This window comes from Chanodichthys erythropterus, chromosome 1 (genome assembly GCF_024489055.1).
Source record: "Chanodichthys erythropterus isolate Z2021 chromosome 1, ASM2448905v1, whole genome shotgun sequence".
Classification (NCBI taxonomy): Eukaryota; Metazoa; Chordata; class Actinopteri; order Cypriniformes; family Xenocyprididae; genus Chanodichthys; species Chanodichthys erythropterus.
Window position 1 is genome coordinate 13,645,545 of NC_090221.1, and position 26,441 is coordinate 13,671,985.

The window sequence follows — 26,441 nt, forward strand, 5'->3', positions numbered from 1 at the left end:
TCGTAAAGTTCTGAGTTTTCCTTGAGGAATTATAGGCTTTTGAGTATATTTTGCCATGCCCATTTTGTAAATGACCCCGTTATAGCGATCCAAATGGTTCAATTTTTTTATTTATTTATTTATTTTTTTTTGTAATTATTGATCTAGAGAGTCTATAGAATTGTCCTACACTGGTTTCGTTCTGATCGGGCAAAAATCCTAGGACTAGTTTGCAAAAATAGTTTTTTCACATATTTGCGAATAATTAATTAACAATTTGATTGACAGCATTGGTTCTTGAGGCAAAGTTGTTAAACATGAGGAGATCTATCAAATGATATGCATATTCTGTGGATCTTTGAAACACCACATGATAACTTAGGCGTAAAACTCGTTAGCGCCAACTTGTGGCCGATTTCTTTCAAAATTCTTAGAGCCATGAGTCAAACAAGCCCACCGAGTTTCGTTCCGATCGGCCTCCGTTAACCTTGTCTAATAGGTGCTCAAATTTCATAGGTTTTTTGAGATACACCAATGTCCTCAAAGACCATCATGCTGCCTGGGACCAAGACACTGCATGCCAAATTTCAAGTCAATCGGACTAACGGTTGCATAGTTATAGCTGTTTTCATGTTTTTTTGTGTTATAGCGCCACCTAGTGTCAAATCGACACAATTTTATTTTATAATGATCAAATATTGAGCCCCTACACAAGTCTACCAAGTTTGGTGCACATATTTTGTTCTTGAGTTATAGCCATTTTAGTAAAAGTGGCTCCACCTACATCGCATGTTTTGGCGCCCCTTAGTGACCGTGAATCAAAATTTCAACTTTCTTTCTATAATTATTGGTATTCAGACTCCAGAGAACATTTATGCACTGGTTTGGTTCCGATATGGTGAAAAACCTAGGACTAGTTTGCAAAAGTAGGTTTTTGACAAAATTCAAAAATTTGCATACCGGAAATGAAATCTGATATATACGTTTTGTTCGTCAGGGACTCAGCTTTCCAATGATATAAGTCACTTGAGTCTGGGACAAACGGTTTAGGAGTTATGAGCCATTTCACAACTTTGATCACTGTAACGCCACCTTTTGGCCGATTTGGGTCATACTTTGTCAACCTCTCCTCGATTTTTGTACTATCATCTGACAAAGTTTCAAGTCTCTAGGCACGATGCGTTTTACGGCACGAGAAAAATAATAATACAAATCCTAACACATACAATAGGGTTTCAGCACTACGTGCTTGGACCCCTAATTAAATAATAATAAAAAAAGGTTTCCATTCATAAATAAATAAGATTAAATTTGACAGATAATATTGGATCAAAATGTATGATTATGTAACATTTCTTTAGATAAAATTCCAGTAAATAAATGTGGTGTTTTTTTGTTTTTGTATATTCAGCTGCATTCAGTATATGTGTGTCTGTCAGAAAGTGAAGAAATGAAACTGAGCATTTCAGTTCACTGTTGCATCAGACCTGTTGCTGAGGTAAAATATTTAATAAAGAGGGACGAGTGAAGCGATGAAAGGGAGGGGATTTACCATGGACATGTTGCTGCTCACTTTGAGCCATGAATAATGTATTGCCTGGCTTGTTGGAAAAAGCGAGAAATAGAAAACATATTAAGCAAGTAGTATGGCAGATTCTTGTTCAGTGCCATCCCTCCCGCCCCTGTGTGTGATGGTAGAAAACAGGATCACTACAAACACTGATTAAAAATGTATGTACTTATTAAAGACTCTTTCCCATAGGAAAGAAAAATAACAAGTGGGATCTCTTTAATGTCTCCAATTGTTTCTTTTTGTCACAAATGAGATTAAATGAAGAGAAAATTGTCTCCTGTTCCTCAAACTTTTCTCCTTAGAAAAAGACTCTTGTAATCCCACAAAATTCAGACATTTTAATACTGTATAAACTCAAATATTTCTCTGTCTGTTTTTATTCTTATTTAAGAATTTTTAGTGAAACATCTGATACAAAGTACATAAATTAGGGGTTTAACAGTACACAGAAGTCACGGTTCGGTACGTACCTCGGTTTTGGGCTCATGGTTCGATACGAGTTCGGTACAACAGGAAAAAGCAACAAATCCCCAATGCTAGGTTTCTTTCAATTTATTTTGAAGAGACAGTAGTGCAAATGACAGTTTGTTCCACCAAGCGGCATTTAGTCCCCCCCTGAGGTAGTTGGTACAGTACGGGCAGGCAAGGCAGGCAATTTTATTTTATTTTTGATATTAAAATAAGGAACGAAGAACCAAATAACAAAGACAAACACAATAGGAATAAATAGGTTTTTCAGGTACAGTAGTCTAGGTTTATTTAACATGTAGTAAGAAATGCTACAGAAATTGAATAATCAAATGCAAAAGTAAAACAGTCTTCACTGTATGAATATAAATTGATTCATATTAAAAATACAAAAGTGATTCAGTCATCAAATAGTGTTTGTTTTACATTAAAGGATTAGTTCACTTTCAAATGAAAATTACCCCAAGCTCACCCTCAAGCCTCAAGTGCCTCCATCCACATCCATCATAAACGTACTCAACACTGCTCTTATGAAGAAAGTGTAAAACTCTTGCAGTTCAAAAAGCTTATGCTACGTCCTACGTCTTCCCTATTCAACTTACGGAAAAAAAGCTTAACTGATATGATGGCTGTTCTGTGTTTTTGAAAGTTGAATACAGATGGCAGTCTGGCGGAAGCTAGATATTTTACTTAACTTGTTAAATATGGAATTTTTTTACACAAACACATCACTTCACTTCAGAAGGCCTTTATTAACCCTCCGGAGCCGTGTGGAGTATGTTTATGATGGATGGATGTGGATGGAGGCACTTTCTTCAGCTTCATACTAGTTGATCCCACTGCCATTATAAAGCTGAATGCACAAATCTAATGTACTGTTACACATGCGATATTCTCCTAACTGTTTACGTTTGCATAGGACATAATATATATATATATATATATATATATATATATATATATATATATATATATATATATATATATATATATATATATATATATATATTATAATAATAATAATAAGCTTAGCATTTGTTGTCTCATATGCTTCTGTATTACATGGTCACTCTATAAAGATCTCATCACTCGTGTCTTTGGATGCTTTTGAACCTTGTGAGACGTTTTATGTAGATTGAATTGGCTGGTTGGGAAATTGTATGGCTATAATTTTAGATTAAAGGGACCCCTTGAGATCAGTGCATGCTTTGATGGCCGAGTCTCCAAGGAGAGGGAGGGAAGAATAGGCTGGTGGCATCTCTCTACTTCAGTCCGCATCAGTCGACAACGTCGCTCTTGTTCATAGGTGTTGGGAGGTACTCTGGTGATCAAAGCCAGCCATAAAGGAGAGCTGTCCGTGCCAATAGATTGCATCGTTTGATTTTTAAGGCATTCTTTAAAGCCATTTCAACCAGACACCCTTATCCTCATTTAACTCTGCGCCCTCAACTCTGTCCTTGGTTATTTTTATGGAAAGCTTTCCCTCAATTTCTTTAATAACCTTTTTTAAAATTAAACAAAATAAACTGGACTATTTGATAACAGTTACCAATGTCCTTCAGCCGTTCAGCCTTTCTTTTTACTGCTTTTTTGGAGCAGTGGAAGATGTTGGGCAATAACTTTCTAAGACTCTCTAACAGAAGGCAGATCATAGGAAGGGTATATGGAGCACATCTTCTACTTTTGGCTGTGACTGATGTGAAGATTAGATGGGCAGTGTGGAGCAGGGGTTGGATGGGAGATGAGAGGCAGACAGTGAAGGTGCCAGACTGAGAGAGAGAAGGAAAGTGCGGCTCTGTTGAGTGGGACATATGCTGTCTCCTCTGGTGGGGTCTGACAGTTCTGGGTCAGTCGTCTCCTTCCCGGTTCTATCCAGCATGCGGCAGTGGTGGTAGCCAGGATGTTGAGAAAATAGGGCGGCTTATTGAGATAATGATATGGTGTACATCAGTGACAGGCGTAAGCTTCGGGCCTTGCCACTAAGCCAGGCTCGGTGACACTCTCAGCCCTATCAGTTCCAGCCACCCCGTCCGCCCCCTCTGTACGCTTATTACACATCGCTGCCATGTCTCTTAAAAAAAGGTCTTGAATTGGCAAATTGTATGAATATGATTATTTGTTTGGTTATTTAAATGTTATTTGTCATTGAGATTGGAGAGGCATCCAATTATAGTTAATGTCTTAATAGCTGGTTTATTCAAAACATGTTCTTATATTTAAATGTAAGAACAAGAGATACAGTCCTCTTTGATGCTGTAATTCTGCTAAAATATATTTTACAGTACATTAAATGAGTATATTCTGATCAGAGACAGTAATGTTTTAGTATTATTTATATACTTTCGTAGTATGTATTGATATTTTGAATTAGCTTTTATTTTTATATTTTCAGTTTTCCGTTTTAATTTAAGTTTTAGTAATTTACTTTATAATCAAGTTGCAGTAATGCTTTTGTAATATTTCTATTTAGCTTTAAATAAGTTTTATTCAGTTGTAGTTTTAGTAGTTTTAATACTTTTAACACACTAAAACACAAATATTGTTTATCAAACAAGAATGTTTGGAGATTAAATAAAATCTCATGCTCTAGAATTAAGTGGCTTTAACTAAGAGTTGTGGTGCAATTATTTAGTACAGGGACATTTTTAAAGTCATGCTTGTTCATTAAAATTCGAAAGCTTGTTTTGTGTCGAGAAGCCGAGAGAAGGGGACGACACATTTCTGGGAGGAAAATTGAATACCTACAAGATACATTCAAGGTCATGCTTGGAACATAATTGTTTGCCACTACGGAGCTTGGCTTAAGTCGACATTGTATTTGTTAAATGTCAGTCGCAATTAAAATTGGTAATATAACTTGGAAAAGGTCACACACTAAGCGCCATGGAAGTATCTAGTCCCAGACCCATTTACTCCCCGTCCCGTCATTGTCACCCCTCCAAACACAAGGCCATGTTTTCCCTGCCATTGTGTGACTAATTACACAGATTACACTGATTAGATTTGCGTCTCAGGTTTTATTGCTGCCCTTAATTGCCAAAGATGATTGCAAATTAGAGAGGGAAGCATGGAGGGCCCGGATGTCAGTTTGTCTTCACCTTGAATGGACAAAGTCACCCAACTGCTCACCCAACGGCTGCATGCTTTGCCGTTAGTGATTGCATTATGTACCGAAGGAAGCCTTAATTTAATGCTGTGAAATACCATTAAAAGATATGTCTTAACAGATGATTTATGAAGAACTGTCCTCACTGGAATGCACAAGGCAGTATTTTATAGGAAGTTAACACTCTGAGGTCTAAAAACGCGCCGGCGCGTTTTGCAGTTTTTTTTTCACATTGCAGCAAAACAGACTTCAAATACTCCGTCATTTTTTGTCATAGAGACATAAGTAATATATCAATTGAAACTATAGAATGTCTTCTTTTATTTATATACACTCAAAGTAAAAACAAAATGTTGTGCTTTTTGTAAAATAAAGAAAACTAACATGATGCGTGATCTCTCCTCTCCCTCTGAACGAAATCCAATCTGATAATTCTCAGAAAATGAACTGTAACTTAGTGAATACTAATCGCAGAAAAATTAAACTTATGTCTAAAAAACGTTAAGATGTCAGGTTTTAAATCATGTAAGTCAAATCGAAAACAAACCTTCTGTGTTTATGTAATCTGTATGAAAAGAGAGCCATGTCAGAAGACTGTGATTCAGCTCATTATCCGCTAATGCGGCCACGCCCACGGAGCCAGCGCTATTCAGACGCAAATTCAGAGGCAATACATGCATTCATCATCTCAATCGTGTATTTATTGTCTTGAAAAGTGTTTATCTGGATGTAAAAGTCATGGTTAGCGATCTCTAGAAGACATACAGTTAGTTCCTGTTTACTTTTCTTCTATGGATGAATTTTAGATGAGTTTTTGTTTCTTTAGCGCCCTCCTGCAGCTGTATGAATTGGAAACTCCATTCATGGAATAGCCTCTTCTTCTTTTAGATGAATTTGTGGACTAAAAATGCATAGAGCGCCCTCCGACTTCAAGGATGAATTGAAAACACCAGCGCTCATAGTAATGACAGTGAATATTAAATAAAAATAACTCCTCTGTATAGAAAATTGACATAAGCATATGAGAATCCAATATTTCTACAAATGTGCATGCTTTTAAACTAAAAGCCTATATTCAGACTCTTTGCATCACAGAAATACATTATATTTTAAAGTATAATATAAAACCATTACTTTATATTGTAATAATATTTTTCTGTATGTTTCATATATCATAATGAGCTTGAGACATCACAGGAGGTTTTTTTTCACAGCCTACCTGACTGAAATGCCTCATTAATATGCAAGTCATTTCAGCTCATTACTATCCAATTCTTTTGTCTTCTCAGGTGAGAATGGCCCATTTTCAGTGGTGATTCACGCCTCCTCGCATACTGTGTTCCTTGGCAAAAAGTGTCTTACAAAAACTAAATCAATATATTGTTTTATATGAAGGAGTAGGCAGCATAATTTTTACATAATTCTGAAGCAAAAATTCTAGTCTACAACCTCCAATACCCAAAAGTCTTGTGAACACAGATTTACTATACTTTTTTTGGCCTTATTTCAGTGACTTAAGTTTTTTGTTTTTTCAATAACCACGCATAAATGTTATTCCTTCAAAAACACAAACATGTACATACATGTTCCTCACATATTATTGTAGCCTAGTTTGTGCTGAATACAGTGTAATGACACTTTTTCCATTAATATGTTTATGAAGAACTGAAAAAAGCACAAATGTCAGAGCATGTCAAAACTTCTCCAGGCCCCAAATCAGCCTCAGACTCCAGAGGGTTAACAGCTTTGTCTCTTGTCATATTCTGCCCCCTCAGTTTCGATGTACTCCTTTTTATTACAGGCCTCAGTATTACAAGGTGATCGAGGAGTGTGTGTCCCAGATCGTCCTCCACCGCAGTGGGATGGACCCTGATTTTGCCTACAGGGAGAGACTGGATGTAGACTTCAGTCACCTCATCGGTAAGTCTGAGATTTGGTCTCCTGGGTTTTGCAGAAAACATCTTTATGTTGTGAACACCACACTGAACCTTTATGCAGTTCCTCTTAAATTAGTACAACTCAGCTTTCCAGACTATTACATTTTGTCTCGAACTGCATGGTCATGTGATAAAGTGGCCAGAGCATTTCAGAATAAATAAAATTAGTTTCAGGTTTCGGTAACGAGCTTTAGGTAAAAGCGAGTATTGAGTTATATCACTTCAATCAAATCCACAAGAAAGACTTAATGGGATGTCTATGATATGATTACAACAATCTTGCACAGGTTCACACTACAGTCTGTCTAACGTAACTGGGAAATCATGCTGCATTGAGGGAGACACAACTGCAGTTGATAAAAGTTTGCGATTTCCTGGAGTAGATCTAATTATTATTCCCTGGTCCCCATGAGAGCCCTGTCTGAAACACCTGCACTCACCTGACACGTAAGATAAGGTACACTCATTATGCATAAATAAAACATTATCTGCAAAACCTGGCTGGCATGTCATGTTTTATAAACGCAACACGACTTCAGCTGTACCGGTTATATTTGCAGTCCTGGACTTTTTCATTTGTTTTTATGATTACATGTTGGTGGGAAAATAAGCATTCATTGCCAATGGATTTGTCATCCAGTTCTTGGACACCAAATGAATTAATAAAATAAGGGTGATGTAAATTGTTGTCCTCTTTTTTTGATTCTTTGCCCCCCTTTTGTGTTTTGTCACTAACACTTTCGTAACTTGCCAACAAAGGCTCATTAAAAGTTTCCAGACCCATCCGCAGAAACCAAAAAAAAAAAAAAAATGTTAGATTTTCTCACTTCTTCCCTTACTTTAATGAGTTGAAAACAGATTTTGCGGGGCACCGTTTTTAAATTTACATCTCAAACCTCCAGAACAGAATACAAATCTGGGGGGGGATGAGACACTGACAGGTTCATTTTATTCCTTTCGCTTTTTTGTTCTTTTGATTGTCTTCATTCGGTGCCTGATGTGGAATCTTAAGCATCGTGTTAACAATGCACCATGAAATGTGCATATACTTGTGTTTTTTGTGTTTTCATGTACCCGGCTATTTGTGTATGACAGATCAGTGCGTGGATAAAGCCAAAGTAGAAGAGAGTGAGCAGAGAGCAGCTGAATTCTCCAAAAAGGTGAGTTTATTAATCACCCTGGGTGACGCTATTGGTATGCAACCAGGCTGCTGTCACCAAACTTTTCTCCCATGAGCGGTGAGACAGTGCATTGATTGCTCTCACCTGATCAATAGCTGGCAGCGGAGCAACATGATCTGTATCAGTGCAAGTAGAATCAATGCTGATGCTCCAATCTGCAAGCTTGTTGGTGCCATATTGGGAACACTATTTACAGGCAGTGTTTTAGTGTTATAGTATATATATATATATATATATATATATATATATATATATATATATATATATATATATATATATATATATATATATATATATATATATATATATATACACACAGTGAAGCTAAGAGCTGTATCCCATGATGCTTGAGGGAACACATAGTGTATCCATGCTCTTGCTCAGCTTCCTGCTCAACTCTGCCAAATGTCAGCAAGACATCTGAGGCTTGCGGTTTAATGCCAAAGTAACACAAATACTAAAAGAATTGAGTCTCTTTCACTATGTATGCTCTTGTTTGTGTGTGTACCAGTGTTTTCATGCAGAAATTTTTATTTGTCTATATGTTTGCACATATTTTTTTGTGTATATTTATACTGTCATCTGTTCAAAAGTTTTGGTCATTAAGATTTTTTTTTTTATGCATTTGATCAAAAACAGTAATGAAACAGTGATATTGTAAACCATTATAACAATTCACAGCTGTTTTCTATTGTAATGCATTTTAAAATGTCATTTATTCCTTTGATGGCAAAGCCTAATTTTCAGCAGCCATTCCTCCAGTCTTCAATTTCTTATTATTATCAATGCTAAAAACAGTTGTGCTGTGAAACTGTGCTGCATTTTCAGGATTATAAATGGAAAGACTCAAAGAACAACATTTATTTGAAATTGAAATCTTTGTAACAATAACAAAGTCTACAGTTTACTGTGATTTTTGATCAACTTAATGCATTCTTGTTGAATAAGTGTTAATAAAAATCGCACTGACCCAAAATTGTTGAACGATAGTACATATGCAAAATATAAATGATTTAGATCAATACAAATCCATCAACATTATATTGAATACGCATGTGTTAGAGCACTTTATGAGTGAATGAGACCCAGGTGTAAGTTGCAACCATTATAAGCTTATCTCTGGATCAAGATGACGATGATAGTGAAGGCAGAGAGAGAGATGGTGAAGGTGTTGATGTATTCTATGGCATCCGCAGATTTACGTTAATGTGTTTGTATGTGTGTTATTGTCTTCAGTTCGATGAGGAATTTAGCGCACGGCAGGAGGCACAGGCAGAGCTGCAGAAGCACGAGGAGAAAATCAAAGGGCTAGAGACGCAGATCAACTCCCTGCAGGCTCAGGTAACACTTGCACCATAACCTACTATACAAACTCTTCTCTCCAGCACTTAAGGTTCACGAGCAGCCCCATTGGTATGACCCATTCATCTGCTCTGCGATCTCAACCCAAGGGTATCGAACACAGGTTAACACTAACGGAAGCTACCGCCGATGCCGTTGCCCATGTGTTCACCTTTAACATGCATAGTTTACCCTTCCGTTGGCACTGATTATACCACAGAACTGATCTGTGTTTTGTTGTATTCTCAGAGGCTTAGAAATCCACCGAGGTTTCTTTTATCTACCCTCATGAGAGCTTGGTGTTTCCCATCTTTCCTTAGAAGAGCCCTTTATCCTTCAGATCCATGAAGTAACACACCTACTTTTTCCGGTTTCCAGGCGGCCTTTCTTTAACTCACAAATATTCTCCAATGGCTATTAAACTACCAGGCATTAAATTATTTGTCTCCATCACAAAAACTTCTTGATGCTCAGTGCCTTGGCTGGAAAAGACCTATACAAGCACATTAGGATCACTAGTACTTATTTTCTCTGTTGTGAGGTCATATGAATCAATTGTTTTTCTGTCTGCTTCAAATGGTAATGCAACTGCTAATGTGGCGGCGAAGAGAAAGACTCTGCTAATTTGGTCAAATTGAAACCTTTTTATCGTTTATCGTGAATGCAGTGGTGCTCTAAGTGGGTATTTTAAGACTTGAGGGATTGTATGATTTAATAAAGGGCCAATCTCCCCCTCAAATTGTTGGATTTGATTTTTCTCAATTGCTCCATCGCAGGCTGTTCCTAGCTATTGTATCAACGCTTTGAGGGATTGCGTTACGTCTTTGCCTTTCACATCATCGTTCCTGTCTAGAAAAACCCTCAGTTCTCACCCGCAAAATGACTGCTATTTCCTACTAAACTCAATTTTAAACATTTTAGATTTTAGTGGTGCCTTGGGACAAAAGAAGTAGCTTGCTTGCTAGCTTATGGAGTTTAATAGGAGAGAAAAAGCACCATTTGTGAAGCGCCATCCACGGCGTAAATAGTTTTCCAGGAACCAAATATATTGCAGTCTGAAAAGCCAGCACTTCGTCTTTCTGTTTACTTACCTCTCAACATCTCCAAGCCCTATTGCCCCCATCTTCCCCCAACAAGCATCTCCCCACCTCCAAACCGAGATGAGTTGCTGTCATTAAGGACCCTGGCAGCTTGGACGACCATTCATTCTCACAGATTTACCAAATGGGCACATTAGTGGAGGCGGAGCTGGAACGGGTTCCTCCCAGTGCAAAGCAGAGCTTCTCAGAGCCCGGCACTTCATTTGTGTGCAGTCCTCGCCCCTGCACTTCGTCTGCCCCGAGAGCCGAATCACTGCACGTTACTCACTCTGCCTCCCTCCTTCCCTCAATCTGCCTCGTCCATCACTTTTTCAACTCCTACACATATTCATGAGCCCAGGCCTCTCTGTGCTCTGCTCCTCATCAGTCACTATCATCCCTCCTTTTCTACACTCATTCATGCTGAGCCATATTGCATGCACCCAATACGGACACTGCAACCCCGTTAATGACTGCTCACCTGCTCTCTTCTGCTTTGCTTTCCTGGACCACAGTGTCATTCGGCTGTTGTTTTTCCCTGGGTGTCCTTCAGTCTTACCCCATGGTGAACTCATTCTCTTTGAAGCTCAGTCATCTCCAGCACATTAACAGGTAAAGAAGCGAAGCAGAGCTCTGGAGACGCATACTCTTTCCAAGCGTGTGCTCTGAAGGAATGTTCAAAGCTTTGGCTCCATAACATTCTCACATCAACAGACTTCTGGTGCTTCTGGTGGATAACATGTAATGCGCTCGCTAAAGAAGCACCAGGATATTAGCATTAAACTGTTGAACTCATCCCGTGGGTGTTTTGGCACATCTGAAAGGGATATAAACTCATAGGTTGTCATGCGCAAAGCTGACAAATTGTATCCTTTATTAGACAGCCGGTGGAAAATTCTTCTCCCGCTGCAGTTTCTCAATGTTGTCACCATGAAAACTGACTTCACTCACCCACACTCCAGCCCACATGCTGACTTCTTGGTCTTTGATGGTCTGGTACAGATGGGAAGTAGAACTTGGTTTCTAAACACATTGTACTGTAAAATTTTATTTTATTTTATTTCAATCTATTTGAAGGGTTAATTCATCCAAAAATGAAATTTCTGTCATTAATTACCCTCATGTCGTTCCAAACCCGTAATACTTTTATTCATCTTCAGAACACAAATGAAGACTTTTTTGATGAAATACAAGAGGTGTTTTATCCTCAATAGAAATAGAAATTTGTTAAAATTGTCAACATGACTACAGTGGTTCAGTTAATGTTATGAAGCGACGAGAATACTTTTGTGCACAAAAAAACAAAACAAAAATAACGACTTTATTCAACAAATTTGTCTCTCCCCTACGCTATTTTCATTGCAGTGCTTCCAGGTTCTACGTCAGAATACGACTCACTATTGGCTGATGCTGACGCAGGAGCTGGCCAATACTGAGCCGGCGTTCGGACAAAAACTCAGAGGCGCTGAACGGCGTTCACTGCGTCAACTGCGTACGAGTCTGACAGGGTAGAAAAGAAATTGTTGAATAAAGTCGTTATTTTTTATTTTTATTTTTTTGTCGCTTCATAACATTAAGGTTGAACTACTGTAGTCACGTTGACTATTTCAACAATGTCTTTAATACCTTTCTGGACCTTGAACGATGGTAATTCCATTGCTTTCTATGGGGGATAAAAAAGCCCTTGGATTTCATCAAAAATATCTTAATTAGTGTTCCGAAGATGAACTAAACTTTTAATTTCTAATAGCAAAAACACAAAACTACAACCAAGTACTGAAACCTCTTTTTAATTAATGATCCAAAGGTCATCTCTTCAAAAGCCTGTCTCCATATTTTACCTCTCTATGATAATCATTGTCTCTATAATAAGCCTCACTAGGTTACATTAGGATGTACATTTTAAGAGTTTTGAGCTGACAAGCATGAATGCCACAATTTTTAACATTATTTTGTGCCATTAGAGTGACCTTGGTTCAAGGACAACAAAGAGATGACAGCAAAGATAAGCTTATCAACAGATTTGCCTTTAACACATAATTGAAGAGAGCCATTATTCAGAGGAAGCAGCGCAACAGCTCATGTGAAAATAATAGTCATCTGGGCTTATCAAAGCCGTGGTATGGAAAATTTCGGACAGACTGAATATGAAATAGAAAGAATAAAATAATAAAAGAGCTTCACACTTTTAATTCATTTATTTTTAAGAGTTGATGAGACTGCATGTATTATTAGGCCTCCTGCTCAGTTGTTCTGCCAAGCCCAGTTTCAAATAAGCATGCAACCATATTCTTTCTTTTCATGTTGTGGTATTTCCCCTTCTTCATTTGACTTCAGTCATGTTAACGCCAACAAAGTGCAACATTTCTACAGGGTTCTCTTCCTCAATGCCCCCTCCCCCCAACCTCCCTCTTGACCACTCAACAGAAAAAGAATAGAGTCAGAGGTGAGGAATTGAACAGTATCTCACTAAATAATTCAGAACTCAAGCGATACTGAGGGAGAAATCTTTTACAGCACCCTGATAGTTTTCAGAAAGATCTGCGGTCAGCTGTCTGTACCAACATGGGACTCGTAACATTGCAGTACAGCACAGCGCAGGGATGGGCTGGTGTCTTATTGCTGTTGCTGGGCCGGATTTGCCAAAGAGTATGTCGGAAATGATGCCGATAAGCATGACACTGCACTTGAATCATGGAGCTGATTGTCATGTACTCCTCGTTGTTGTAATGGTCAGAATCAGGGGACACAGCTTGACCATTCACCTTTACAGACTGATTCTTTTGAGATGCAGCATGTATGTGCCATCCCTCTCTCTTTCTCTTTGAGGAATCTATCACACAGAGTATGATGCTGTTCTTCTTGACAACGTTCAGTGTGTTGGCTGATGTTCTGCCCTTTACATCTTCAAAAATAAATAAAGATAAAAAACTAAGCTTACTAAACACTACAAGCAAGGACAGCATTTCAAATATGATCAAAGGTTGTGTTGTCTTCTTTTTTCAGCAGTCTTCACCATGGAAGTATCCGCTTTTGTTTTCCATTACATGTCTTTAATATTTGATTCTGCCCTACATGCAATATGGGGAAAATTACACCATATAAGTGTATTTCAGAAGCAGTGGAGTATGCTTCCTCTGAATGAAAAGAGGCTGTTAAGATGTTATTTTTTTCCCTTTTTCTTTTTTCCTTCTTCTTTTTTTTTTTTAAGCGGCTCCTCATGGTGGGTTCAAAGTGGGAGCGAAGCATCGCTGATGTTTGAGCAAACTTCATTGGCCGCATCATAAAACAGTGAAATGATGGGAAGGACTTGAAAGAACAGGATTCTAGAAGCAACTCTAAAAAATACAAAGTTGCATTTACTGCGCAACAACCAATTTACTGCATTGTTGTCCGTTGCGTCTTGAACTTTCCTTTGAAATGGATGTTATTGAAACAAAAGGATCATGCAAATGACTGGAGCCAATAGAGTTTTTTATCAATCAAGAAAGCTGAAAAAGTGGGTGGGCACTGTTTCGCTCTGTTGTGTCTTGAATTAGAACTAAGTAAGGAAGTTTAATGATGTTCTTAATTTGTGAATTCACTTAGTTGAAAACCTTTCTGTAGTGAGAAGCTCACAACAGCCACTAATGAAACCCTTTATTACTTTATTAGTAGGCAAACGCTATGTTTTGATAATGTTCAGGTAGGCTGCTTTCATCCAATTTCTTGTTGTCCTCAAGTGTTACTGCCACGTGGCCTTCAGTAAAGTTGGCAGCTCTGGGATCTCTGTCTTTGCCTTACTGTTGCTCTGTCTGTCTGTGTATGTGTCTGTCTGTCCCTCACCTGTCCAGTTGACTAGTGAGAGAGACAAGCTAAGAGAGGCAGAGAAAAGCATCAGCGAAAGAAACAGCAAGGTGGGTGTTCTCCCAACCTCCCCTTCCCTTCCCAGCATGCTCAATGCAGCCACCTGCCTGCATCTTTGAAAATCTGCATTTTTTTGTACCTTCTAACAGGTTGATCAAAGCTGTTACCCCTCAGTGATCAGCCAGAGCCTTGATTTTCTGTATTGTCTCAAGACTCTCAACAGATGCTGTGCAATCATTCATTACAAATGCATGCTACGCAATTAGGACATAATCCTTCCCACATACCCAGCATATAAACAGCTTGTGATGGTGGATCCTACCAAATAGAATATCTATACTGTGAACTAGAATATTACCACAGACACTAGCAAGTATATGAAGCAAGTAGTTTGTTTGTTCCCTGGGAATCAAACACTTATTTTGGAGTTGCTAGCGCAGTTCTCTTCCACTTAAACTACAGGAACATGATTGAGTAGGCTAACAGAGCCAGTTCCAGCTTGAAGGGGAAAATGAAACCCATCCTTCCATTTAACAAGAGTATCGTAAGACTCAGTAGTAACCAAATCTAATTTAATTTTCCTCTTGCTCATCAGAGATGAGATTGGGATGGTTTAATTGTGTGTTAGTCCTAGTTAATTACCCAAACTGTGAACTGTTTCTACCAAGAGTGCCCTCCCACCCGTTGAGAGTGTAAATGGATACTTTCCCCCTTGATATTCTCCTGTCCATATAGAACAGATAGTTTCAGACATGCCGACTTTCTAATTAGCGCAGCTAAACAGTATAGAGATGGCCAGCAAGTCCAGGTCAGTGGCCAGCTTAGACCTTTAGCAGTCCAGACTTTTAGGAAGTAAATTGCTTTTTAAAACAAGATAAAAAGCCAAAATGAAACCATAGGGGGAAATGAGCTTTAAATGAAACATTTTCCTGTATAAAATGTGTTTTTGTTGTAAAATTGGACTAAATGATGGATATTTCTAAAAGAGAATAAGGTGTATGGCTAGAGAAAATTGTGTGCCGGAGGCTGATTAGCATTCCAGAAATGTGGCTGGAGGGTCTGCATCGCGCCACAAGCTGCCACAGAGGGCCAAAGCGATGCGGAAATGACGGTGCTCTAATTTAGCAGCTAATTTGCTTGCCATTCTCTTGTATTAAACTTAAGAGAGAAAATGGGTCACAACGGGCCGGAGATTGACAGACGCATAATCATGGGACAGGGTACTCGTCAAGGGACCTCAGCTTCCTGCATGATGCTTCTACACCTTTTTAATTTCCCTTCTAATAAACAATCCACTGCCTGCATTGTGTAATCAAACACTCGGTAATGCATATAAAAATGTGGCTCGACGCATATCATTCTCCTAATCAACTGAACTGAGGTTGGAGCGCGGAGACGGGAATTGCTTTAGAAAATGAGAAACTTTTTCACTAAGCTGTGATGAGAATGAGGCACAAAGTAAGTTTTGAGAAGGAGGAGGAAAAAAAGAGAAAAAAAAAATTGGTTTGTAATCATCCAAAGGTCAAGTCATATCTGGGCTATTGGGACTTCTAATTGAAGCATTTGCATATCATTTGTTGCTAAAGAGACTGGCCCACCCTTTATCAATGATTTAAAATACCTGTTTATTCTGTTGCAAGCAGAGCAGGGCTGATTTGTCAGGACATTTACTGCTCTCAGTCTTATCAGTTACTGGATGAATTGAGCCCTGATTCCTCCATAATGGCTTCTCTTCCTGGAGACCATCTCGTGAACTTCAGTTATCTTACCAGGAAAGAACAAAAATGTCCTATAAACAAAAATAAATGCGCATTTGCTTAAAAACCATATGGGTTGTGGCTCAAGGTTAAGGATCTAAAGGATGGAGCAGAGAGGTCGACTGCCTGCCGCCACCAGTTGCATGAGTGTTCAAGCCCGATTACTCTTCTCATTACTGCTAAAGGTTCAGGTGGCTGCATCCTATTCATACGCTCAATCTATTAGCAAATTACAGAGGCAATTTACATGTTAATCAAGTCTAATGGTTTACTCTCATCTGTTATGCTTTATGATTAAACGAGATGAATCAGTCTACACAAAGTGCTTTCCATATTTCATCCCCAAACAAATATCGATACTGTCATCTTGTCATTCAGTGTAATCACAGTTAAGTATGTTCCATACGGAACAAATGAATGCTTATGTCATTATGCCTTAAAAACAATAACAGATGATCATCATAAACTTCACCATGTTTGTTTCTTTTTGAGTTATGCCCTCAGTGTCAGGCGCTTTTTCATTCTCTACTGCTAATCTGAATCTGAAATGGCTTTTAAATTGTGTGTGTATGTGTGTGTGTGAGTCATGCTTACAGGAATGCTAAGAGACCCATAGACGATGGTTATATCATGCTTCTGTATAAGGTTACCCAGAGTTAAACTTTATCTCAGCTTCTTTATCTCAATGTTTTGTTTTCTGTGTACTGAACATTTGCTACAATAGGGTCCACAATTAACCTGTGCATGCATGCATGTGTGCATTCATTCATTCATTCATTCATTCATTCATTCATTCATTCATTCATTCATTCATTCATTCATTCACATTGAGTTCTAGATAAATATATCCTAGTTAGCCTTTTGATGATAAATTAATAATTCAGTAATGTTCTTATGCTAAAACATTGTGATGTTTTCTTGTTTGTAGATGGTTTGTATGTTTTTTTTAAATCTCACATCAGAAAATGATTTTAATTGCTCACCAAATCCAATTTCTACTCACGTTTGGCACTGGGCGAGTGTTCATTTTGGATTCTGGATGAAAAAGTCCTCCGGTGTCCACCCAGAACACCCTTCCATTACATACATGCACAGACACACATATTCACTTCACCACTTGTGCAACACTTGTCAAATTGCTCCTTTGAGAGCCCAGTCACTTGACACGTGTGTACATTCCAGAAGAATCTTCCAGTCACATCGACTGACCTGCCGTTTATTTATTTACATATTCAATGTGACTACCTGCCCCCCAGGAATTGCCGTGTCCCAGTTTCCCCAGTGAGAGAATCAGACTCCTCTGAGCGCTGGCCCCTGCTTGGCTCTCAGGAGGTGGAGCTCTGCGCTAGACGGGCAGATGCTCAGTGCTGCTGAGGGAACTGGTGCCCGGAGGGAAGGCCACAGAGGCCCCAAGTCATCCATCTGCTTTTATCAACTCTTATTTAATGCATGCAAGGAGCCCCTCCATCCCCATCACCCCCTGCCCCCCTCTCACTTTCTCTGAATTTTTTGACTTGTTTTAATGCACTCTCCTAAGATTGTTAAGTCAGCTGCTGTAAACACTGTCTTTTATCCTCCACTCGCCTTTGCCCTTGTCTCACCCACTAGTTCTGATGGGATAAAACATGTAATGGTGATAAAAGCATCGGCCTTTGGGTGTAGAGGCTGAACGGGAGTGGTTGAGGTGAATGTTTGGCTCACAGTGTCGTAAGATGCCCTTTTCTTGTCTCTCACCCTTTGTAATCCCTTCACAGGTTGCAGCAGGACCTGGAGCAGCCGGTGGCATTCCTCCACCACCACCAGGTGGCATTGCACCTCCTCCTCCACCACCCCCTCCACCGCCCCCAAGTGGAGGTATGCCACCCCCTCCACCTCCTCCTCTACCTGCATCTCTGGGACCTCCTCCACCTCCACCTCCACCAGGCTGTGGACCTCCACCTCCCCCTCCACCTCCTGGAGGAGGCCCACCCCCACCTCCGGGTATGCCTTTGGCTCCTCCTCCGCTCGTTGTCCAGCTGCCTTATGGGCTGGTGCCCAAGAAGACCTACAAACCTGAGAGCGTCATGAAGCGGGTGAACTGGTCCAAGGTAAGAAATACAAAGACACTACTGAAGCTTGAGCGATTTAAAAACACATGTGTTCTGACAACCGAATAACACACTCCAAGGTCAGTAGTAAATTGCAAATAGTGGCAGTAATTTAGCCTTCCCAGCGTGTAAGAGGAAGACGAGAAGAAAGGATGAAAAAGAGAGTGTGACTTTTTCAGTGGGAGTTGATGGTCCAAAGCCTACGAGTACATGCAGCTTATTAAAAAGAGCGTTGAGCCGTGAGACTCACGACTCTCCACTCTGCCTTCCTTTCAAGATATCGGGCCGTAAACTATTTCATTAGCTCAAGTGCCCTTGCATATACATTCTGCCCGTAATTGTATACATTTCTGAGTTAAAATGAAACAAAACAAAAATACATAAAACAATATTGAGTAATCCTCCAATTTCAATTTCTATGGGTCAGCTTCTTCATGTTGTCTTTTTCCTTTTAACTCTCAATCATTAATTTACCCATCGCCTTGGGAACTTTCAGAGTCTGAAAACTGTTTTTTTTTTTTTTTTTTTTGTTACTTTATCATGCTTATGCTCGACCCTGTCTTTAACTCCTTTATGTGTCAGTGCAGAGATGATAGACTCCTCCACAAAAAGCCGAGTCATATAAAAAAGAAAAAGTAAGAAATCTCAGTAAGAAACTCAATTAGCAATCATACATGCATAGTATAAATCAGGGCCACTCATCTCTGAAAAGCTCAAGAGCCACAAAGGAGGATCCATTTAGCCCCAAGGGCAACACGTTTTTGTGATAATACTTTTATATTTATGAGGCTGACTTTGTGTGGTTTGCAGTATAGGCAAATTACTGTGATTTGTATTATATTGTATATTTTCCATATTGAATAAAATATTTATACATCAAAATAAATGTTTATGCTCAAAAATACAGTAAAACAGTAGTGAATGTGAAATATTACAATCTAAAATAACTGCTTTCTATTTTAATTTATTTAAAAATGTAATTTATTCAAGGCAAAGTGAATCCTTGTGAAATAATTTTAATATGCTTATTTGATGCATTTCTTGATGCATGAGGCATTTCTTGTTATCACAGATGTAAAACATTTTGTGCTGCTTAATATTTTTGTAAAAACAAAAGATTATTTTACTGTCATTTTTGATCAATCTATTGAATCCTTGCTGAATAAAGACAAAATAAAAATAAAATAAAAAACCGACCCCAAACTTTTAAATGATAGTGTGTGTGTGTGTGTGTGTGTGTGTGTGTGTGTGTGTGTGTGCACGCGCACATATATAATTAGTGAATTAAATACTTTACAAATGAATTAGTCATTTTAGTATCTCATTTGATTATTTTCATTGTTTATTTTGATTTATTTAATTTTATTATTTGCTTATTTTTATTTGGAACTTGATACACTCAAATATAAATATGACATGATTAGCCATGTTTGAAGTAGTTGATGTATAGCTGAGTCGATAAAATAGTATAGTAAAATATTAGAAATTTAAATATGTGCTTATCGTTTATTGACATACGTCAAGTTGATGTCATGCATGGTTTCGCTGAGATCTCTGAGGTGTCATTATGCTGATGTGTTGGTGATAGGTAATGGAAAGAGTGAGAGAGGATGAAAATGAGAATGCTAATCAGTTTGTATCTTGCTATTTTAAATCACCCACTGGAGGCCCCTCCATCTTTCACAACATAGGAAGATAACAGCCAGACAGTAAAAGCAGCCGGCAGCAGTAAAGTCGGGAAACACTCCAGCCCCTGCACTCCTCCCAATCTTTCCCTAAAGCATGTAACGGACTTTCAAATAGCCACATCGGAGATTATTGCCTGGAGGTGCTGTAATGTAATTTCTCTAACCGTTAGAACACCCACACAGGGGAGCCGCACTCCTTTATGGAAAAGTAAATGATTGCTCGCATCTGCGGCTAAGACCGTTTGGAACTGCTCGCTTTCTGCCCAGAGATGGGTGTAGTCGCCCAAGGCGAGAGGAAGCTACAGTATTTCTCTCTGCTGCTTGAGCATGAGCAAGGTCACCCTTGCTGAGCCTTGTGTTAATTACTCTGTTTGGAAGAGTCATGTTTTTTTTTTTTTTTTCTCCACAAGTGCCCTTATGAGGCAGCACACTAATGAGACTGTTCGTTTCTCACTCTGTCAGTCTCTGCGTATTTCTACTGTTCTCTTGGATTTAGTGAGATTGTAAATGCAATGTGATACCATTACTGTCTGAAGAATCAAACATTTCACATCGTTAGACATGCATTTGCATAACACTATAATATTAGCAAATACTGTATTATAAATATTTTAAATATTATAAAAAAAAAAAAAAAATGTTTCCTTAAAATAATTTATTTTAATTAAGATTGGGGCACATTTAATTTTCCGAATCAATTAACTTGACATGCTAAACAGACTTCATCCATGTTTTGCTAGGTGTGACATTTTTTTTTTGAATTCTGGCTTCAGACACACTTCAATTTCTGTGTTGCAGACAGATAGCAGCTGAATTTAGAGGGAGTGGCGATGCTGCTCAAAGCAAATAGTTTCACAAATAATTTACAGATTTATCTCTGAAAATACTTCACACAAGAATAAGCCTAGTGTGTAATCGAGAGGCATTTGGACTTCCTGTGTTCTGCCCTGGTTCTCTCCTGTGACGTGACAAACTAAACTATATAATTTTCTTTAAAGCTTATATTGCGGTTGAGGAAATGGCCAGCTCTCATTTTATGATGAAAGAGAATACAAAATGTGTGTTTATCAATAAATCCAGTAACTCCTTGTGATTCTGACGGTCCCTTAAGCTATTGTATCTATATTCTAATCATATCCCACAGAATTCTTGGAAATAGTGCATGCAGTGTTCTTCTAGTTGTTGGGCTGCAATTATACAAATTACAGCAACAATGTACACTGAGATTAAGAAAGAAATGTCTTTGCAAAGGTGTCATTTCATGCCAAACATAACCTCTCATTTCCTTTTCTTTTGAGTTTGATGTGTGATGTGTTGATTGCAGAGTAAAAGAAAAAAAAAAAAAAACCTTAGCATGACAGTTTCTCATTGAAACACCTTGTGGTGATAGACATTGAGGTTTGATACTGACGTTAAGAGGATGACAGGTGATGAAATCTAACTATTCCATATGCAGATTTCACCCATCTATCTATCTATCTATCTATCTATCTATCTATCTATCTATCTATCTATCTATCTATCTATCTATCTATCTATCTATCTATCTATCTATCTATCTATCTATCTATCTATCTATCTATCTATCTATCTATCTATCTATCTATCTGTCTGTCTGTCTGTCTGTCTGTCTGTCTGTCTGTCTGTCTGTCTGTCTGTCTGTCTGTCTGCCTGTCTGTCTGTGTGTTGGTCTGTCTGTTCTTTCTATCATTCTATCATTCTGTCTTTCAGAATGTTTTCTGAAAGCAACAATGTATCTTCAGGCAAGTCGATCCTAAAAAAAAATATGTAGTTTTACACTTTAATAAAAATATCAGTGCGCTAACCTGGAGGTTCTTGTGTATGCATGGAAAGATCTTTAAATTTTCCTTCAGGAAAAGACAGTAGCTTTAAAGTCTTAGACTTTAAATTCTTTAAATTCAGCCAAGACCTAATTTATTGCATGCACACATGTTGGCTTTGACATGGCGAGTAGCACAGTTGAATTCCCTTTTGCTAGTGTCTTAATGAAGCGTAGAGAATGAGCCAGAGATGATGAGGGGGAGGAGGTTACTATATGTAAACCGTAAGTGAGAAAATACATAGTTTAAACTGCCACCTCTCTTCACTTTGATCCTGATTCTAATCCCACACAAATAGAGACACACACAAAGGATGGGCACATATTTTCTAGAATAAGAACAACATATTTTCACAGTCGGTGAGTTGTATGAACGACTAGTTGACTGATCAGTTGTAACAAACACTGATTTGTACTGTATGTATGTATTGACTAATTGACAAGTTGTCTATCATGCCAAATATCTACACGCTATAAAATGCAAATAGAGTTCAAATTGCTGGATCATATTTATATTCAGTGTATATTCAGGTATTCATGCTGCTGTGTGTGCGCGCTCAAGTGTGCATTGGTGCTCGCTTGCTGTATTCCTGCTGGTGTTTGATGGAGTTTTTCTGTGTTTGCAGATAGTGCCTCAGGAGATGGCGGAAAATTGCTTTTGGCTCAAAGTCAAAGAGGAGCGGTTTGAGAGCACGGACATGTTCGGCCAGCTTTCACTGTCCTTCTCTTCTAAATCCAGAGGTAAGGACAACCTGCTTTGCCTCTCCTTCTAATCCCATAGGAACATGTCGTTTCAGCTACACCGATGGCTACTTTTATTCCTTTCAAACTTTTGGAAACCACTCGTCTCTGTGAAATCTTAATTATCTTTATAAAGCTGTCTTGGTTTCACCATAACTTCCCTTTTTATAGGGTCTGTACAATCAGATTAAGGAAGCGTTTAGCTCTGTGCCAATTAGCAGAGCTGCAGAGTTGGAAGTGTACTTTACATGTCAGCACAGAGTCAGTTTACAAAGCATCCCTCTTCCTTCACGGGATCTGTACTCTAAGCGGCTGTGGGTTTCGATAGGAGCAGAGGACAGACATGCTTGGTTAGCTTGGCTGCCTTTCCGCTTCACTGGAAGCCCCCCAAGAGACAGTAAAGAAGAAAGCGCGCAAGAGAAAGTTACAGTACAGAGAGTTGTACTTTTGTTTTGGCCAGTTTGTTTCTTTGCTTCCCTTGTTTATTCACACTGCTGGAGAAGGATAAAGTGGATGTTTCCTTCGGAAAGGCAGCAAGTTGAACCTTTGACAGTGAATGGCCTTTGTAGATTTTAATGTCTGTTCCATAAAGGGGCATTGCAGAGGGCCTGTCAGACATTGAGCACAATTGAAGAGTCTGCTCATGTGTGCAGCAGTGGTCAGATGATCAATCATTGAAGTGAACTGATCTGAGAGCAGATTGACCAGGCTCTGTGGAGTTTCCTAGCGTTAGCCCACTGGCAGAGCTCCAGATAACAATAACTCCTCTTATTCTCCAGTATTGACATAATATCGGTCTGTTAAACTCCATCCAGCAACTCTTTAAGCATAATGTGGTGGTTTAAGATGTGCAGAAGTGCCTATGTGACTTTTGAATATAACCGTTGCTGATTGCTACTGGGGTTTGTGCTTTCGCTTGCTTTCTCTTGACGGTGACAAAAACACAGCCTGTTCCTGTGAAGCTGGATACCTTTTTTAGATATAATTGTGTTTAGGTTTCAGTCTTCTACACTTTGTATTTTTTTCTTTAGTTTTTCTCTGCAAAGGTGTAGGTTTTATAAGTAAGAGTTGAGGAGTTCCTCAGGGACCCATCTTTGGCTCAGTTCCTATCAATTACGCCTGGAGCATACCCACTGACTCGTCTCTCCCCAGGTCTGTTTCTGAACCCTAACTGCACATCTTCATGAATGAAATATGCTTTTTTGTGTTTGATAGTTGTAGCTGCTCTTTTTAGATGAAGCTAGAATTCTGAAAACCCAGCTTTGAAGTGTGTAAGATGCGATTTGGACTCATTCTGGAAACTTTTACATAATGGATAGAACCTTACTTCCTCGTATCACTTTTAATTAAAATATTATTAACCAATGGTAAACCTCATTGCTGAAAAAGACACAATGTATCACACACAATGTACTGAGCAGAAGTCAAATCGGATTTTTACCAAATTACCGTACATCTATACGTTACATACTCTAATTGAAAAACATGTTAACCAAGATAAAGGTAAAATATATGCATGCTTTATTGACTTCAAACAAGCTTTTGACTCAATTTGGCACCAAGGACGATTTTACAAAATTATTAAAAGTGGCATAGGAGGTAAAACCTATGACATTATCGAATCAATGTACACTCAAAGTAAATGTGGTGTAAAAATCAGCACTAAACGTATAAGGTATCTTTCCCAGGAGCGTGGAGTGAAACGGGGCTGCTGCTTAAGCCCAACATTATTTAACATCTACATCAATGAACTGGCAGGCAGTCTGGAGCGATCTGCAGCCCCTGGCCTCACCCTACACAACTCACAGATCAGATGCCTGCTGTATGCAGATGATCTGGTTCTGCTGTCTCCCACTCAACACGGTTTACAGCAGAACCTGGACCTGCTACAGCAATACTGCCAGACCTGGGCCCTGACGGTCAACCTGAATAAAACCAAAATTATGGTGTTTCAGAAAAGATCCAGATCCCAGGGAACACAACACACATTTACATTAGGTACTAACCAGATAACACACACATCACACTACAACTACCTGGGTTTGAAAATCACTTCCACAGGGAACTTTAATAATGCTGTGACAGAACTGAGAGACAAAGCACGCAGGGCCTTCTACACCATAAAACAGCAATGTCCTATACAAATCCCTATTAGAATTTGGCTGGAAATATTAGAATCAGTAATTGAGCCCATTGCACTTTATGGCAGTGAGGTGTGGGGTCCACTGACGAATTCAAATCAAGATCTCACCAAATGGGAAAAACATCCAATTGAGACTCTGCATGCAGAAGTCTGTAAAACCATATTACATGTGCACCGGCATACAACAAATAATGCATGCAGAGCAGAATTAGGCAAATACCCTCTAATCATTAACCCTTTGATGCACAACATGGGTCAAAAATGACCCGGCTGAGTTTTTATTTTCTATATCTTTGCAAGAAATTATTTTAATCATTCAGTATTCCAGGTATTCCTCAATTAACTTGTTTTTGATCATCACAAATCCTCATTTTAATTTTTTCTTTCTTACTTTTTTAATAAAAATCATTTTTGTATCACTACCCTTCTAATGCGCAACATGGGTCAAAAATGACCCGTATTCATTTCCTATGTAATTTCAATCATGGTTGAGTGTTTCTTTGCTGAATCTTTAAAAGAAATGTATTTTATCTTTCATTTATTCCAGGTATTCCTTAAATATCTTGTTTTTGATTGTAAACAATCATTATGTTCATTTTTTCTTTCTTACTTTATAAACAAACACAGTTTTTGTCTGTCTACATCAATTTTACACACATGGATCAAAAATGACCCGTATTCATTTCCTATGTAATTTCAGTCATGATTGAGTGTTTCTTCTCTGAATCTTTGAAAGAAATTTATTTTATCATTTATTTATTTCAGGTATTACTTAAATATCTTGTTTTTGATTTTCTACAAATATTTATGTTTATTTTTCTTTCTTACTTAATAAACAAACACAGTTTCTACATCAATTTTACACACATGGGTCAAAAATGACCCATATAGAAATCTTTAAGATTTGCAAATTTTTGCAAGTAGGAACATATTTACTGCAGACAACTGTTCATCTGCCACACATTTTACATCTTAACAAGGCTACTTTTGTATATTTGATGGATGTAAGTCTTATTATATTTAATATATTAGGCTATATATTTCATAATTTTTTATTTTTTGTCATAAATCAATGCAGTTGGTCATCCTTTATGTCTGTCAGCGTTCCTGAAATGTAACAGTTTTGGACAAATACAACATGAGTCAAAAGTGACCCGAATTAGTTATTTTCTATATTGCATATATTACAATAAATTAATTTTATCATTCATTATTCCATCTATTACTCAATAACCAAATCCTTATTTTAATTTTTCCTTTCTTTTTGAATGAATTTTTTTTAATGTGTGTGTCATTACCTTTCTAAAGGCCAACATATACTTCACTTTTTATGTGTACGTGAGGGTCAGCATACAGATTTTTGTAACTTTTTATAATTTCCGCCGGATTTCTGTAACTGTGTATGTGCAACCCTGCACATACACATTTAAATTGCGTTTGACTGTTCGCAAAGTACACTTTCAGCTTTTTTACAGTGATGTCATCATCCACCTCAGTTCTGTTGAGGACCAGCCATTAACACTCTAGATAAAGAAATTCAAAATCACTGTTGATCGATACACTTATTATATATTTTCACTGTTGGACAGAAACCTTGTTCAAAACTGTTACTTTTCAGGAACACTGATAGATGTAAAAGGTGACCAGTAGCATTGGTTTATGACAAAAAATACAA

The 26,441-nt window shown here is 38.2% G+C and overlaps 1 protein-coding gene across 9 annotated transcripts in view; it reads left to right on the forward strand.

The window, feature by feature from the left end:
• Window positions 1-26,441, forward strand: part of diaph2 (diaphanous-related formin 2) — a 456,526-nt gene that overhangs the window by 148,918 nt on the left and 281,167 nt on the right. For 8 of the 9 annotated variants that reach the window (XR_010895340.1, XM_067388324.1, XM_067388359.1 and 5 more), the window contains 6 exons: window positions 6,928-7,046; window positions 8,159-8,223; window positions 9,481-9,585; window positions 14,498-14,560; window positions 18,022-18,354; window positions 22,509-22,623. Coding sequence is in view for 8 of the 9 variants with exons in the window: in XM_067388324.1 (XP_067244425.1) it covers window positions 6,928-7,046; window positions 8,159-8,223; window positions 9,481-9,585; window positions 14,498-14,560; window positions 18,022-18,354; window positions 22,509-22,623 (800 nt within the window). In the remaining variant the exon portion in view is untranslated. The remainder of the gene's footprint in view (window positions 1-6,927; window positions 7,047-8,158; window positions 8,224-9,480; window positions 9,586-14,497; window positions 14,561-18,021; window positions 18,355-22,508; window positions 22,624-26,441) is intronic. The other variant, XM_067388369.1, reaches the window with a different exon arrangement.